Source organism: Cydia amplana, chromosome 8, assembly GCF_948474715.1.
Source record: "Cydia amplana chromosome 8, ilCydAmpl1.1, whole genome shotgun sequence".
In the NCBI taxonomy this organism is placed as follows: Eukaryota; Metazoa; Arthropoda; class Insecta; order Lepidoptera; family Tortricidae; genus Cydia; species Cydia amplana.
In genome coordinates, this window is record NC_086076.1 from 14778704 (window position 1) to 14795246 (window position 16543).

A 16543-nucleotide genomic window follows, 5' to 3' on the forward strand; every position below is an offset into this window, starting at 1 on the left:
TATAAAAATATTTACTAAAACCGGGAAACGCAGCAAGCGTCCTGGGGACGATGCCCCAGGCAACTATAGGTTATTCATATTTTATCTTGTAAGTTAATAATATCCTGTAAAATCCTAATAAACCATGTACACTAAAACCGCTTGAAAACCACAACTAAAGCTACTATCATAACGGCGAAGTGTGCTTTTGCGCTTTTTACTTCATACTACATTACAGGTGCAATAACAGTCCAGCTCTAGCATCCAATTAATCGGCGTTGAATGAGCAATTATGGTAGGTAATTATTAAAGAGGCAACATGAGGGGCCATCTTTAATTAATTCAATGCTCCTCGGTGTTGCACAAGAAATAGATGTTTACCTGTTTAGGTATAGATGAGATTCATCTACATACATATCTATCTTGATGTTTGTATATGTATACCATTAAGGGCCGATTGCACCAAAAGGTCATAATAATATGTAAAGTTTGTCCGTTTTTAGGGTTTCGTAAAGTTGGGAGGAATTTTATTTTTCGCTTTGTATCTATGGTCTTTGGTGTAGTTGGATAGGTCGTTTTCAAAACAAAGGGTTTTCCAAAGTAATTTTTTGGATAATATGAATATTTTCGGAAATAACTGCTCCAAAAAGAAAAAAAAAACATAAAAAGAAAACGGTTAAGTACTTACGTAAATAACGGAAATTTCGTACCTACGTATAGGTTAGGTTAGGTTAACCCTACCTACCTAATATAATCTGAAGGTTTGGAATAAGAAAGGCATAAAAAAATTAAAAAATACAGGCCCATTGTGTATCTACCTTCTACAATATCCATATCAAACATTAACTCTTCTCTACTCTACTAGACTAGGTATCTGAGGCGCTAAAAATATCTGAATGCCGTGGTCAGAATATTTTTGTTTAGAATTAATGAATTACGCGAGGCCGTTGGCAATTAGATTGGGTTTGATAATTAGATTCGTGTCTTGTTTCAATTTAACCTACTTAGAAGGGCTCTTCAAACTTTACAATTTGATCTTATTTTGACTTCACTTGCAGCGTATCTCCTTGGCGCTAATATAATTACAAGTGAGTAAGTAGTTAATACGACGGAGATTTTTTAACTTTGCTGGGTTTCGTCGAGGAGCTGGGGTAGTGGTTTAGTAAATTAGGTTTAGTTTAGTGTTGCACGCAAAATACCTAGGCATAACATACGTACCTATACTTAGCCAACCAGATCTTGACAGTAGAAAAAGGCGGCAAATTTGAAAAATGTAGGCGCGAAGGGATATCGTCCCATAGAAAATTTGAGTTTCGCGCCTTTTTTTACTGACAAGATTTGGTTGACCAGCTAAGTATATGATGGCAAACAGCGAAAATGTCCAGAAAAACAAACTACGAGCGAGATGCATTATTTATAGCCGGTCAAACAACTTTGTCAATACAAAAAGGCGCGAAATTCAAATTTTCTATGGGACGATTACCCATTTTTTTTTTAATTGTGCTTTTTACTACTGACGGAAATTGCATGACAGATTATAAATTTATTTTGGGAATAGACGGAAATTTTTGCCCGTTGCTGGAAAACGAATAACGGATGTGGCTTGCCGTACCTACATTTAATTCCATTGTTTTATGACTGGATTACATCATCGTCGCTTTTTGTTCAATTGTGTACAGCTTGTTTGTGGTTTTACTTAATTACCTATTAATTTTAATTTACCATAGGTTTACAACTGTTCTAACACTGGTAGTTGAAAGTATTGGTAAGGGTATTCGGGTAATTCCGTAAATCACTCATAATTTCATATTTTTACATAACTAATAGTAGGTAATTAAGTATTTAAGTAAGATAAAGTTCCTATTGACATAATATACATATGTGTAGTACCTATATTAATATACACAATTAATACTTATTACTAACGGCTACGTACTTGAATTAAATGCTTTTTTTTCTATTTATTATTTAGGACTGAATTAAATGCTAGAAGTGCCTATTAATCGCAGGTCTACTACACGCGAGCGAGTTAAACTGAGTAAGTTTCTGCAATTGGCTCGTCGTTTTGCCAAGATTTAGTTCTAACTTGAAAACTTACCGTAACTGTTTCGTGCCCAGAGAAACAATTGAAATTCCAACTCCGCTAAGTTCCGCTACATACCAAAACAATGCCTGGAAGTTACCTTAACAAGATATCCATGTGCGCGGCTCAACCCAAATAAGGACGGGAGGTGTCGGGCCCCAATGACCGTCACGTACAAGTTCTTGGAGATGGGGTGAAGTGCCAATTTGAACCCTATTTCTGGCTCAAGGCTCCCACTCCCAGCCAGCTGACTGTCCCGATTTGTATTCAAAAAGTTCTTCAATTTATTTAGAGAAAACGCCATGATAAATATTCACTTGACACTGCAATCACTGACCGAAAACCGGTTTGTTTATACGAATTTATCACGTAACGCAATTTTCCATCACCGTGCTTGTTAACAATCATTTGCCACATATATTTCTTCGTACACTTATTTAATTATCACTTTATTCACACATCGCGCAGGACACCGTTAAAATAACCGTGTAACGAGTCTAACTTGTTCGTTCAATTGCAACTCGTGTAGATAAATGAGCGCATAGTTGTCACTTCCCACTATCAAAACATGAAATAACGACTAATTTACGAAGCGCATACGTTAAACTTTAACTCTAGGTTGTCTCTTTCACACTCTTCAGTAACTCCTGCCCCACTGACGCCACTGATTATTACAAAGGTATTTCATTGTTGGCTGCGTTACACACCATATGTTACGTTAAGCTAGCGCCATCTATCGATAAATATGTGTATTTCTTCAATTAATTGATAGGATGGTAGAGTTAAGTCGATATTCATATTTATTATGTTAAAAATTCACCTTGCCTCGTTTGACCTAAAATAATGTACGTATTGCACCTTTTTCCTTAGTAGTTATAGATGAAAATAGGTAGCTGCAGAGCAGAACTGCATTGCCGGAAATAAAGGCGAACTGAATTTCCACCAATAAGTATTATTTAGTAAAATCCAGTTAGTATCGTATTTATACTAAAACCATTTCAAATGGGAATTAACTGATATAGTTGAACATCGTGTAATCCGATACTTACTATAATTGCCTTAAATGTCAATTAGGTGCAGGTCAACTAGGTCAGATAGGGCCATAGGGGTAAGATGGAATTTAGGTGAATAAAATTAAGAGAACTTTAAGAGCAGGATTAAGTTGAATGGCGCTTTCTTAGTTCCAGGTTTTGCTTTTTAGAGTACCTAGGTACATGTTCAGCTCTGAATTATTTCTATAGGTAAGAGAAGATTGAGTTGATATTACAGAACTTTGCTACATACGGACCTATGAGTAGATTGAGTAGATACAGTGCAGCACTTCGCTACATACCGACCAGCATAAAACCGACCCACGTTTATTAATCGTTCCTAAGAAGCTCGGGATCAAATTAAACTGGGAACTAGCTTACCTACATACGAGTAATGTAGACAAGTTCATACCGGGGAAGGTCCGGGTTAAAGGAAGTGAATGGAATTAGGCCTGAGATACACTTGTAAGTTTTACTTACATAAGTTATTTGTTAGAATGAGATAACGATATTCATCTCTCATTCTGTAGTATTGCTGTTTGCTGTGTCCCTAATTACGTAAATAAAGCTTACATGTATCTTGGGCGTAGAACCAGCGGGTACCGTGATGGAATACCTTATTATGCATTGTGTTATTGCTTATTGCATGGTTAATTGCCCAGAGCAAGGGACTTGAGCATGACCATAGAGAAATATAGTAAGACATGAGTGCTCACTCCATACATCAGTTTTGGTACCAAAAAGACTATTATTTTCATTAGTCTACATCTAGCATCGAGTAGCGGAACTTATGTCTTGGAGTCTTATGTTGTTGAGCATAAGACTTTCCGGTCGGTGCTACATCTGTTGTCAAGTAGGAGTACTGATAGTTCCGCTACTCGATGCTAGATGTAGACTGAAAATAATAGTCTTTTTGGTACCAAAACTGATGTATGGAGTGAGCAATCTATTTTTTTTCTATGGCATGACTCACGTTAGACCGGGCCGTGTCCGGGCCAGAGCTTTGTTATCTATGGAAAGCATCACGTGATCACCTGTCATTGTTCCGGAAACTCCGCCCAGTCTAACGTGAGTCATCCTTTAGATTAATCGTCATCCATTGACCGCCACAGTCGGCTGTGGCCGTCATCGAAGTCTTGCCACGGACGCCAACGACGGCTACAGCCGACAACTTCGCCAATGTAATAGGGATTTACGCGGGACTCCGTAAAGTTCAATTTCGCTTAAATAATTGCGATCGCCTGGCGTTGGGAGCACGGCATATCCTCCTAAGGCCCAACGAAAAATTGAGTATGTAGTCAGTACGGCCCGTAGTCCTACCAGTAGTACTATTGTTTTATACTCATTCAGACCCAAGTACTTAAAAGAGTTGTTATTGTACTTATACAGCACCTCGTACAGCACTTTGATTTTTTTTTACGAACTTGTTAAAGGGCTCACAGACAAAACAAAACAGTCCTTTAGAAGTTCGTACACGCCAATTTCGATAAGCGCAAAATTTGAAAACAAAATGATGGGTTTTCTATTAAGTCCTACTGGTAGGACCGTAGTACGCTATGACTACACAATTGTTGTAGGACCTGGGTCTGAATAAGAAAGTTAATAAGTACTATGGGTAGGACCTTGGGCCTTAGGAGGATATTACTTCGCCATCTGGCGGTTAAAAGTACATACTTATGTCTTTCTTGCATTCGGATGCATATTTGTTCCATGATTTTGGCGGTAGGTAGTTGTAGTTCAACTACATGATGAGGACGGACTCTGCTCTACACATCTCACCGATAATCGCATGCGAATTGCGTTACATTGCGGCATTTGATCGATCGATTGAATTCGTTGCACCTAATGGGAGGCTGATTGTTATCTAAAATCGCATGCGATTTGCAAAGACGATTAGTTACTTACAAGGTCTGTAAACGCCTTAACGCGACCACTGATCTCACCCGTCCCCCTAGGCAATAGTTGGTGAGGTTCTTGACTAGAATATGTACATTCGTTATACATAGTTATCATACTTACCTATATATTATCATATTGACTGTTGACCACGCAACGAGGGCGTCACAGTCGTGCATTATCTTAAAGGTATCAAACTGATAAAATAAAATAAATTATCAACAGATATTTTTTAATAAGTATTATTACACAATTCAACGCAACTGTCCTCTGTACATAAAAAAGTAGCCGTAAAAATAAGAACCGTATTAATTACCTACACAACTCTTGTCACAAATAAAATTTCTAATTCTATAATTATAAAATCAATTCATTTTATTTAATTGAAAAATCTTTATCAGTTTATACACGAGTTATTCAGTATTATCAAAGATTTATTGATTGTACCTAATATAAGATTGCGTAAAGTTTCCAAAAAGTTGGAAAAGTTATAGGAAAATTCAGGAAAATTTTATTGAAAAAATAAAAGAAAAGAAATACTGTTTAATTTACAGCTTGTCCGACCAAAGGCGATTAGGGAATAACGATAGGCGAGTATTTTCTGTGCGAGTCTTTTTACTTACAGTTAGACGAAGGTACTTGCTGACAGCTAGTGAATTTATAGCTATTATTAAATTAAATTAAATATAAGACATGTAAACAGATGTGCAAGTTGCGGAAAGTTTTGAAAATGTTGGAAAATATCTCGGAAATTTTAAGAAGGAATGGATAATGTAGGTTCCTATACAAAATTATGGATTGTTTTCAAAAAATTTACATGTGGAAATTATGCAATTTTGCAAAGTGTCTTACATCAAATCAGTACAGTCAGCTGTAAAGAAAAGGGCGCCTCCAACACACCCTTTAATTGCGTGTTCTACATCTTTCGCTCGAGGAAAGTTGATCACCATACCTTTTGGCGCCGTTGGTCGGATAGTCCGTATAAGCCAACTCAGCACCGCATTACAAGCTACAAAGCGTGGCAGCTTCTCTGTAAACGTCAATATTTCATAGCATTTTAACGTTCAACACTTTATACACTGTTGCTTGCCAAGGCCTAGCAGAGTTAACACATTCATTGTCGCCCAGCCAAACAAGACATCCGCGCCAGGCCACAAAAATTTCGTCATATAAAGCTGTAGTACCACGATCCCGATTATGGGGTCGTCCGGCCTGGGAACGAAATCATAAAATACCCGACAGTCGGGTTTTCGGCACTGAATATGTTACTATTAAAGTCCCATTTAGACGGTTCCAGAACTTGCATGTGATTTTCGTTACATGCGGTATTTAGTCGATCGACTGAATCCATTTGTATCCTGTAGTTATAGGAAACGCTTAGCACGAGGAATTTCGTGCTTTACCTGCCTGTTCATATCTCTATCCCACGCGCATAATTATATTGCTGTCTCGCTCGCAGTGTCATTGACCCCCGGCATCATGTATTAAATATTGCATGCAAGCTCTAGAACAGTGTAAAATTGTCTTTAGGCATCTGCACCTGATGGCGATTTGGCGCGACAGTATCTCGCGGCGAGATATACTACCCGTCTTTTTCTATGTTAATAAAAGAGGCCGCTAGATGCTGTCGCGCCAATCATGCGCTAACCCGTCTGCTTTGACTAGTGATCGTTTATTTAGACTTGGAGACCATCTTGCTCAGGCACACGACTATTGTGTCGTAATAGTGCACCAATATGGAGACTATGAGGACGAATAGGGCGAAGCAAATGCCGGTTATGTACATGAACTGGCTCGCTTCTTGTGGAGTCGCGAGCAGTTCCTCGCTGCTCGCGTCCCGGTCGAGGGCGTCGAACTCTGAAGTATCTGGAAGTAATAGGGTTGTATTAAAATAATCCGGGTCGTTCCTTATGCAAAGGTTGTCCATCGCGGTTCAACGTGGCGAGCGTGATGGGCTCCTTTGCATCTGGAGGGGCGCGGGGCGAATTTGGTGAAGGATCTATATCTAAATCCCTAAAGTCTTTTCTCCTATCGATGCATTCCCTAATATTGTTTGTCATAATGATCAGTTGTTCTAACACTAAAAACCCTAATTTTGGTTATCCTAATATTGATTAACTTATCCTAATGTTATTATGCATATTTTCTTTTTTGCGAGGGTCGCAGTTGAACCCTAACCTAACCCACTTTTGTGGCAGCAAGTTGTAAAACCTAACCATTTTTCAGAACCTTACATTATGGAAAATAATCGTTATGACAATTGATCGTTATGGCATGTGCCCATTAGGACAAACCAGTTAGGGCAAGTGACTTTAGGACAAACGTTGTTAGGGATTCAGAATGACACCCTTTGGTGAATAGGTTGTGAATTTGTTAGTTGTTAGTTTAGATTAAGATTTAGTAGCAGGCCTTGTTTAGCTTTAAATTGTGACGATTCAAAAAGTGACTAATATGTTCTATAAAGTGTTACTTGACAATTTTAAGAGTTTATTTTATAGTTCAGTAAATAATCGTAGGTATAGGTACTGGCCGAATGTAGCTATATGAAGTGTATATATAATATGTATTAAAATTGGTATAGATATATATAGAATACTCTTTATTGGCACACCTCAGCAAAAGATACAGCTATCTTCCATAATCTGACTTGGCAGTAAGGAATCAATACATTACGCAGCATTTCGTCCTGATTGGAGGGATGCGAAAGTGTTAAAAAAAGCGGCCAAGTCACCAAGTGCGAGTCGGACTCGTCCATGAAGGGTTCCGTAATTAGGCGATTTATGACGTATTAAAAAAACTAATACTAGATCTCGTTCAAACCAATTTTCGGTGGAAGTTTTCATGGTAATGTACATCATATATTTTTTTTAGTTTTATCATTCTCTTATTTTAGAAGTTACAGGGTGGGGGGGGGGGGACACATTTTACCACTTTGGAAGTGTCTCTCGCGCAAACTATTCAGTTTAGAAACAAATTATATTAGAAACCTCAATATCATTTTTGAAGACCTATCCATTGATAGGTACCCCACACGTATGGGATTGATGAAAAAAAAATTTTGAGTTTCAGTTCTAAGTATGGGGAACGCCCAAAATTTATTCTTTTTTTTCTATTTTTGTGTGAAAATCTTAATGCGGTTCACAGAATACATCTACTTACCAAGTTTCAACAGTATAGTTCTTACAGTTTCGGAAAAAAGTGGCTGTGACATACGGATTACGGACGGACCGACAGACAGACATGACGAATCTATAAGGGTTCCGTTTTTTGCCATTTGGCTACGGAACCCTAAAAATGGAGCTAATAAATGTCCTTATGGTTAGTACATACATTAAATTATTTGCATTCAATAGCAACAGCTTTCCATAAAAGCAGTTTATTGTTTACGGGAGCCGTTAAGTTTAATATAATTATTGTCATAAAACGTAATAAAGTGACGAATATCTGGTCGTATAACGCCATCATAACAGCGAGCTCGGTGTAAATGGGCAACTGGGCAAGGGTTATGATTCTTTTATGCCCATAATATAATGGCGAGTTAATTTCAGTCTGATGACTCTGATGTCATTTGACACATTAACATAACTTTTGAACTACTTCTTGAATGTTGTCCTGGCCAGAATTAATTTACTACCTTTTTTCTATTTTGTTCGCTGGTATGTGTATGAAACTTGGTAACTACAAGAATAAAAAGCTAAGTCACATTCTTTTTAAATTTCAACAAGCAAAAACCTAAAATTACGAAAAGAAATATGATTGCACATTCCTACAGAAAAACTAAATACAGTAGAGTCCGGTTATAACGACGCCCAAGGGACCGCTGATATTACATCGTACTAACCGGACGTCGTACAAAACGAACTGCGAATTTTAATATATTTTATTAATCAAAATAATTACGTCATTTTGTATTTATTAATACTTATGCGACAATCAAAGAAAAAAAACATTTTCTTTAAAATATTTATTTACGTTAGTATTACAACACTTTGTCTTAAATGGAGAGACTTGTGTGTTTAGAAGAAGCCACACTTTTCAAGGTACGCGTAGTCAACTCACTCGTCATCCGCAAATTACTCGAATCCCGTAAAATAAAAAGTCGTAATTCTTGGGGATCTGACTTTGTTTTATCACACAGTTCCTATGGCCATCTCCTGTGTGCATCATCAGATCAGCTCGAAGGTACCTACCAAAATATTGCATTGTACCCAACCTATGTACATAATTATGTATGTGAAGTTTAAGCTCGATTGAATAATGGGAATTGGGTTTTATTTAGTTTGCAAGATTACGAAAAGTCACATGACTATTTCATCTTGCTGCGTATAGGCAAAAGGGGGAGGGGAGTTAGGTGCGCGGGACGGAGTAAGCTTCTTACAAACTACCTATTTATTTGTAAAAACTACGTCGCTCGTCGTTGTAACCGGACTCGAAGGACGGATTTGGAGTCAATTTCCGTCGTTAAAAGCGATCGGTCGTTATAAGCGGAGTCGTAATAAACGGTTGTACTTTCATAGTAGCTCATACTAAAACCAAACAAGTGCCTATACTTACGTCGCTATAAGCGGTTGGTTGTTATATGCGAAGTCGTACTAATCGGACTCTAATGTACTCGTCAAAAGGGCTCATTAAAGGCACGCAGTCTCACATCTCCTTTTGTTTAGTACCACGTCGGTGACAAATAAGCTTACAGCCCGCCTGATGGTGGTGGTCACCATGACGTCTTAGGTCTCATTTTGTGAGAAAGTATTTCTACATTTCGTCTTACGATACTACTTATAATTATGGTTTTTAGGGTTCCGTACCCAAAGGGTAAAAAACGGGACCCTATCACTAAGACTTCGCTGTCCGTACGTCCGTCTGTCACCAGGCTGGATCTCATGAACCGCGATATAGTTGAAATTTTCACAAATGATGTATCTCTGTTGCCGCTATAACAAATACTAAAAATAAAATAAATATTTAAGGGGGGCTCCCATACAACAAACACGATTTTTATTGCTCTATTTTTTGTTGATGGTGCGGAACCCTCCGTGCGCGAGTCCGACTCGCACTTGGCCGGTTTTTTATTGATTTATTACCTGCAGGTGTCTCCACATCGCACACGACGTCGGCCTCAGTGATCTGCAGGTCCAACAGCTCGCGGACAGACAGGAGCGCCTCGGCGGGCGCCTCGCCGGGGAACAGGTAGTCGCAGAGGAACAGGGAACCCACGGGAACTAGGACGCGTCGGGGCGGCTCGTTGAAACACACTTTCTCTGGAAAATTCACATTTGGGGGCGTTTTATATTCACTCGGGCGACTGAAAAGTTAGAAAAAAGAGAGTATTATTGATTATTAATCGAATTTAAACTGTTGTGAGACATGCTAACATTGAATAATTTTACGGTTTAGACTCGCTTGTTTTAAGTCACTCGCGCGACATGTTTCGGAGAGCCTAGGACTAGGACTCCTTTCTCAAGCACTAACAGTGCGAGCAGCGTTCACGACGGCCGTGTATCGCGTACGCGTAAAATATTCAATTGATTATTAATCGTTAATAATCGTTAGTAATGGCGGCAATATTTAAAATGCCAAAGAGGCGGGGGAAAACGTAGCATCGTTTATTTTTTATTTTTTCTTTGTTTTCTAGCCTAGGCCTCGAATATTTCAGCCTCCCCTTGTATCTACATTGAGGCAAGCATCGACGGACACTATAAGAATTGGATTTGAAGTTGCAATTACCATAATTTATACAGCAATGACATTAAATCGGTCGGCATGGCAATCTTAAGTTTGCATGCGACGACTATATTATTAGAAGATCAACGTGTTTCGCATTACAAAGACTACTTATAATTTGAAATATTTACTATCAATATATACGTCTGAACTCCGACAATTTGTGTTCTTGTTGACTACATGTGTTTAAGTTTGAAGTTCGGCTACGTGCCTCTTTTATTTGTATGATGTATGCTCACTTACTCAGTAATAAAATAATACGTAAGTTAAACTACTAAACTACATTCACCTCGCAACTATACCAAACGACGTTTTCCAAAAAGGGTTATTCTTATATGCTTTTCATTGAAAAATAAGCCCTTTTGAAAGCAAACTCCTCAAACGTGTCTTTAAAATATGGTAGGGCGATGAACGATAGACTTGTTTGTAAAAGTACCTAACAAAGTGTGATGCGTGAGTACATTCATTTAAGCACGTACATTCTTATGTCAAACTTCGTCTTTGAAATGTGAAGACTAGAGATGCAACGGATAGTTGTTTGGCCGGATACCGGATACCGGATATCCGGCCTGGACACTGGCCGAATATCCGGTATCCGGCCGCCGGATATTCGGCCGGCAGAACTATACCTATATTTTGAGTTTTGCAGGTGCGCGTCGTGCAGGTTTCGACCTGTTTCGTAGTGAACGTTCGCGCGGACACATTTCTAGGATCGTAACGAGTTTTATTATGTCATTACGTAAATACGTACTTAGGTAGTAAGTTCGTTTAATAGTTACAAGTGCGCGCGCGTATTTTTGTGTAAACAAATAAGTGTATTGTGTGACATTGGTTACGTATTCATTTCTATCTACTGTGTCGTTAGCATTATGACCGTGACTGTTTTTCAGATTCCATTTTTTACCCCAAAATGTGTTAATTTTACTATCCGGTATCCGGCCGGATAGTAGGTCACTATCCGGTATCCGGCCGGATACTAAAATAACGGCCGGATAGGCCGGATACCGGATAGTAACCGGATATCCGGTGCATCTCTAGTGAAGACCTTCAATTCCTATTCTGAAGTTTGAGAAATATTGTTACTTTGACTTTATCTAGATGAATGTCAAAAACCATAGTGAATTAATCATCTCTGAAAGTAAAAAAAATCTTTGATTAATGATTAACAGTATGTTATCTCGAACACCTGGTAACACGCCCACGTATAACATGTATGTAACTTTTTGTCGTCGATTTTATAAAGATAAGGTATGCCCAGATTTTTTTACGTTTTGGCAAAACCTAGATTACCTACCTAACCTAACCATCGATCAGTGTCGTAAAATATGATCTAGCAAGAGGTCGGCGACCAGACATTTGGTTCCTGCCTTATGTATGAGTAATATATGAGTCAATGCTTTAGATCTTATGATAACAATACCGTCATATAGAAGTTTTTTTGCTCTTCATTAAGTTTTTTTGCTATCGCAAGTATACAGCTCTTTATACCTAATTCGCTCGTGTATAAAAAAAGTTAGGGACCTTCTGAAAAAACATATCAAACCCCTTATACCACATCAAAAAAGTACTTATTCTAAGTTTTCTTCATTCCATTCCGTTGCCTTTTAACAGGGGCTCCTACAGCTATTTTTCTAAGGGCTCATTTAGACGGTGCGAGAACTCACATGCGAGTTGCGTGGATATCATAGCCTATGGACATTTGTAAGGTATTGGATGTGTGATGTGTGTCGTCAAACCATAGTTGTACCTATGTGAACTTGGTATTTTGTTAGCTTAAGCTTAAGGGACAAATCTAGTTCATTTATGTTAAACTTTCTTACTGTTAGCGGCATTTTCGAACGTAGCCCTAACTGACAGCGCATGCAGCTGTCATCGGGGCATTCTGTGAAGATGGCTTCCCGCGAAAACCATGGAAGCGTCGGTCGAAGGCATTGTCGTGTATCCAGTTGAAAATAAATCATTTATTCAAGACCTAGTGCGTTTCACTGTTATTATTACCTTCAGGCAACAGATTATCATCAATCAAGGCATCACAGTGCATAGTGAACCGGGAAGCCAGGGACCGCACTATGTCCTGTTTGACCGCGGTGATGGCTTCGCTGACCGTCGCTTTTGGGTACAGGAACACACTGGACGAGACTATGAAGTGTATGCTGCCGTCGCGTTCTAGGTATTCTATGTGTTGATAGCTTATAGAACAAATCTAGTTCATTTGGGCGTTTTTTTTTTGTTGTCCCAAAGACTTTTTTCAAATTTTTTATGTTTATTTTACTCAGAATCACGAGCTCTTTCTATCCTAATAGGAGAAAAAAAGTGTCCTAAGGTTTCTTTCCATTCCGTCACCATTTTTCATAGACTTTGTATGGCGGTCGCGTAATGGAAAGATCGAAAAATGTATGGAAATTTTGGGACACTTTTTTTCTCCTATTAGGATAGAACGAGCTCGTGATTCTGAGTAGAAATAACATAAAAAATCGCAAATTTGAAAAAAAAAAGTGTTTGGGACAACAAAAAAAAAACGCCCATTTATGTTAAACTTTCTTACCTTCAGGCAACAGATTGTCATCGATCAAGGCATCACAGTGCATAGTGAACCGGGAAGCCAACGACCGCACTATGTCCTGTTTGACCGCGGTGATGGCTTCGCTGACCGTCGCTTTTGGGTACAGGAACACACTGGACGAGACGACGCCGCTGAAGTGTATGCTGCCGTCACATTCTAGGTATTCAACCGTTTCTGGGAGACAGGTCTCCTGGAAATCAAATTTGTTTTATAAAGTTGGGTTAGAATGAGGGCTTAAAGTGGGTTACTATTAATCACTAATGGAAAAAAAGGCAGTCAACAAAATGCATCCACAAAACTCTATATTGCTGCCCGGCGGCAGCAGCATTTTGCGTGAATTTTATGAGCAGTTTTGTTATGTAACTTTTTCGGTAGATTCAGTTCTTGGATTTTTTTTTAATGGCCACAAAGCCACTTGTTCTCCAACACATACAGACAGACAAGTGTTGTATATAAACATTAAGCATTGGAGATTTAAGACCACGGACACTGCCACAAATATATGGTAATTTTACTCCATTTTCGAGTCAAAGTGTCTTTGTGTGACGTCCGTGCCTTTGAACGGACCAATCACGGCACGGGACTCGCTCACCTCGTCCCCCGCACCCCAGTATTTTTGGCAGCATCGGTTTCATGAAATAATTGCTCTAAACTCCGTCTAGAGGATTTCATGAGGAGTCTATGTTTCAGACCAGCTCCGCAAAGAACTGGCTTACTCTAAAGAAATGGACCACCCAAAGTTCATAGTGTTACCTTTAGTTAGAAGACATAATTAAATACTTACAAATGGCACAAACAATGACACTTGCATGGACTTCAGGGCTTCTTGCTGTGTGACTTTAGCATTAGTCTTGAGTTTCTTCTTCTTATTTAGATTCTCTAAAGCTTCTGAATCAGTCTTTAGCTCTCCGTCTATAAACATAACGCTGGACTCTATTGTCTTCTGCGCTGATTCCAATATTTGCTGTAAGTTTAAGGCATGTGTAATGTCAGTTTGCAAAGTAGGTCAACTAAACAGGCAGCTGACTAGACTAGCTATATACAAAAAATTAAAGTTATCTCCTTCGGAAATTGTGTGACTGAACATAACATAAAATTTTTGAACACAATAGGTTTAGGCAAATGTAAAAATCATTTCACTTAATTTCAAGACCATGATGAACCTAACTAGAAGAAATAAAAATCAACCTTTAAGTTGCCCTACAAACATAACTTTAAAATCTCCAAAACAAACTTACTTGAAATTGTTGCTTAACAGAAATACCACTCTTCTTCACAATGACCGGATAAACATCATCAAATTCAAAATAGCAGTCCAGCCTCTGCCACTGCTGTGGCTTCGGCAAAAATTTCCAATCAACAGGTCTTGCAAGTACATTTTTTACTGAACCAACTTCCACACTCTTACATGTGAGGACTTTTGTACTTGTTGACATATGGAGAACAAGCCTTTCCGCTACACCTGGGCAGTTGCCGTACATATACGGGTTTGTGTTAAGCGACTTGTATGTGTAATTCACTATTGCTTTCACTCTACTGAAGCAGTTCGGGTCCTCAAATATATCTTCGTCACTTGTGATGAATATACCTGCAATTATTGCGTGCTTGAAATGAAGATTCTTTTTATTTTTTTTATTTACTCAATAAAAAATACACAGCAATCCATTACACATATTCTTTCGCCAAACTGCATGACAGTTTGTTGGCGATTTAATAAAAACCAGAACCTGTGTATAAAAAAAATACCAGGCAATGACGATCTAAAGAAAAATTAGAAAATACTTAGACTAATAATAACCAATGTTGAGTAATTGACTAATTTGTAAAAACTGTTTATTTAAACATTCAACAAGGGTGCTAGTCAATTATGATAACTAATTTGACCACTCATCTTTGCCAGCGTAAAAATAACCAAAATATAAATAAAATAGTATCCACATAAAATAAATTTGGAATTTCTGGCATAGCACCTATTGTCCCAGAGAAAGACTTGGTATTACTTATAGCTATTTTAAAGCAGATATTTCATCATTATTTTACACTAAAACACTGGTTTTGGTGTCACTATCATAAGATAATTAGCATTCTAAAGGTCACCTTGTATAGTTAAGTAAACAATTTGCCATAATTCTTTAGCCTAGCTGCAAAATCGATCAACGTACCTTGAACAAACATCCCTCCGGGCAGCATTCTAGTAACATGTTTGGCGTGGTCTGCTATCCACGCCTCCGACACTCCCGCCAAGCTCCTAACAACCTCAGGCTTGTCTGAGCCTGAGAATGCCTCGGTTTCCGCAGCATTGTCCGGACTTTTCTCCTCTGGAGTACGAGCCAAATGTATCACATTCTCACGTGAATCTGTCGTCTGTAAATTTACAATTATTACTTATATTCTATCTCTTTTATTTAATTACTTAACTTTAAAAAATTACAAACTTGTGATACGTGCCTGACCTAGAATAAGTCCTATTACGAAAGTTTCTTTTGATGCATACTGTTCGAGATACTGAAGGCAGTATTCTGGGGAATACACTGTTCTAACCATGATGATGAATTTACAATAATTTCATGAAGTTTTACATCAACAATATGGTTTTGACGGTTGGATTTCACTTCACTGTAAGCAATAAGTAATAATGTCTTGCCTGCCACCGCTGCAGGCTGCATTACATTCAACTGTGCAACTGTCATTTGTCGTTGTCAAATTAGATCTTAAAGGCCTATCCAGACGAAGACAATTTTTCGTCTGATTAAATTGTCTGAACAAATCAGGACCCGAATTCGACTGCCGATTATGACTTATACCCTATAGTATTATAGGTGCGGACGCAAGAATACCAATTTGTGATGCTAGTATTCGCGGTTAGCGGTATATTTTTTTTTTAGAGCGGTCAAATATCACCATAAATTTAAAATTGGTGAAAGTGGCCAAATTGACATTTGCGTACTGATTTCATCGGACAATTTAATCAGATTGGCGATAAATTGCCTTCGTCTCGAGACGCCTTAAGGCCTCTACACTCCTTTGCCAAGCCTTTGCCTGTCCTTTGCACAACTTTGCAATATAATGGGACAAACTGAGTGAGATAGAGCGATAAATAAAGCTCTAACAGACGCCCGTCATTTTCAAATTATGAAAGTGGAATGTGATAATGTCAAAGCCATAACACACTACCGCACCGCAAGGTAGCATTCCAACCAATGTCGAGATTGACGATTGTGTCCTATATATTATAATATTACTACTCTTTGGACGATTGGCCGTCAGAAG

The 16543-nt window shown here is 38.4% G+C and overlaps 2 protein-coding genes across 2 annotated transcripts in view; both read right to left on the minus strand.

Moving 5' to 3' along the window:
- The window catches only part of LOC134650088 (uncharacterized), a 34737-nt gene extending 32031 nt beyond the window's left edge, over nucleotides 1–2706 (minus strand). The window contains exon 1 of the mRNA XM_063504917.1: nucleotides 2163–2706. Within this exon, the coding sequence (XP_063360987.1) occupies nucleotides 2163–2366 (204 nt within the window). The 5' untranslated portion in view covers nucleotides 2367–2706. The remainder of the gene's footprint in view (nucleotides 1–2162) is intronic.
- Nucleotides 2707–6646: 3940 nt separating this feature from the next.
- Nucleotides 6647–15920, minus strand: LOC134650089 (protein odr-4 homolog). The gene is made up of 7 exons (XM_063504919.1): nucleotides 15722–15920; nucleotides 15436–15637; nucleotides 14512–14861; nucleotides 14058–14237; nucleotides 13256–13463; nucleotides 10071–10247; nucleotides 6647–6855 (listed from the first exon to the last, which is right to left on the minus strand). Exons 1-7 carry the CDS (start codon nucleotides 15815–15817, stop codon nucleotides 6662–6664), a joined length of 1407 nt encoding a protein of 468 aa, XP_063360989.1. The 5' UTR covers nucleotides 15818–15920; the 3' UTR covers nucleotides 6647–6661.
- Nucleotides 15921–16543: the final 623 nt, after the last annotated feature.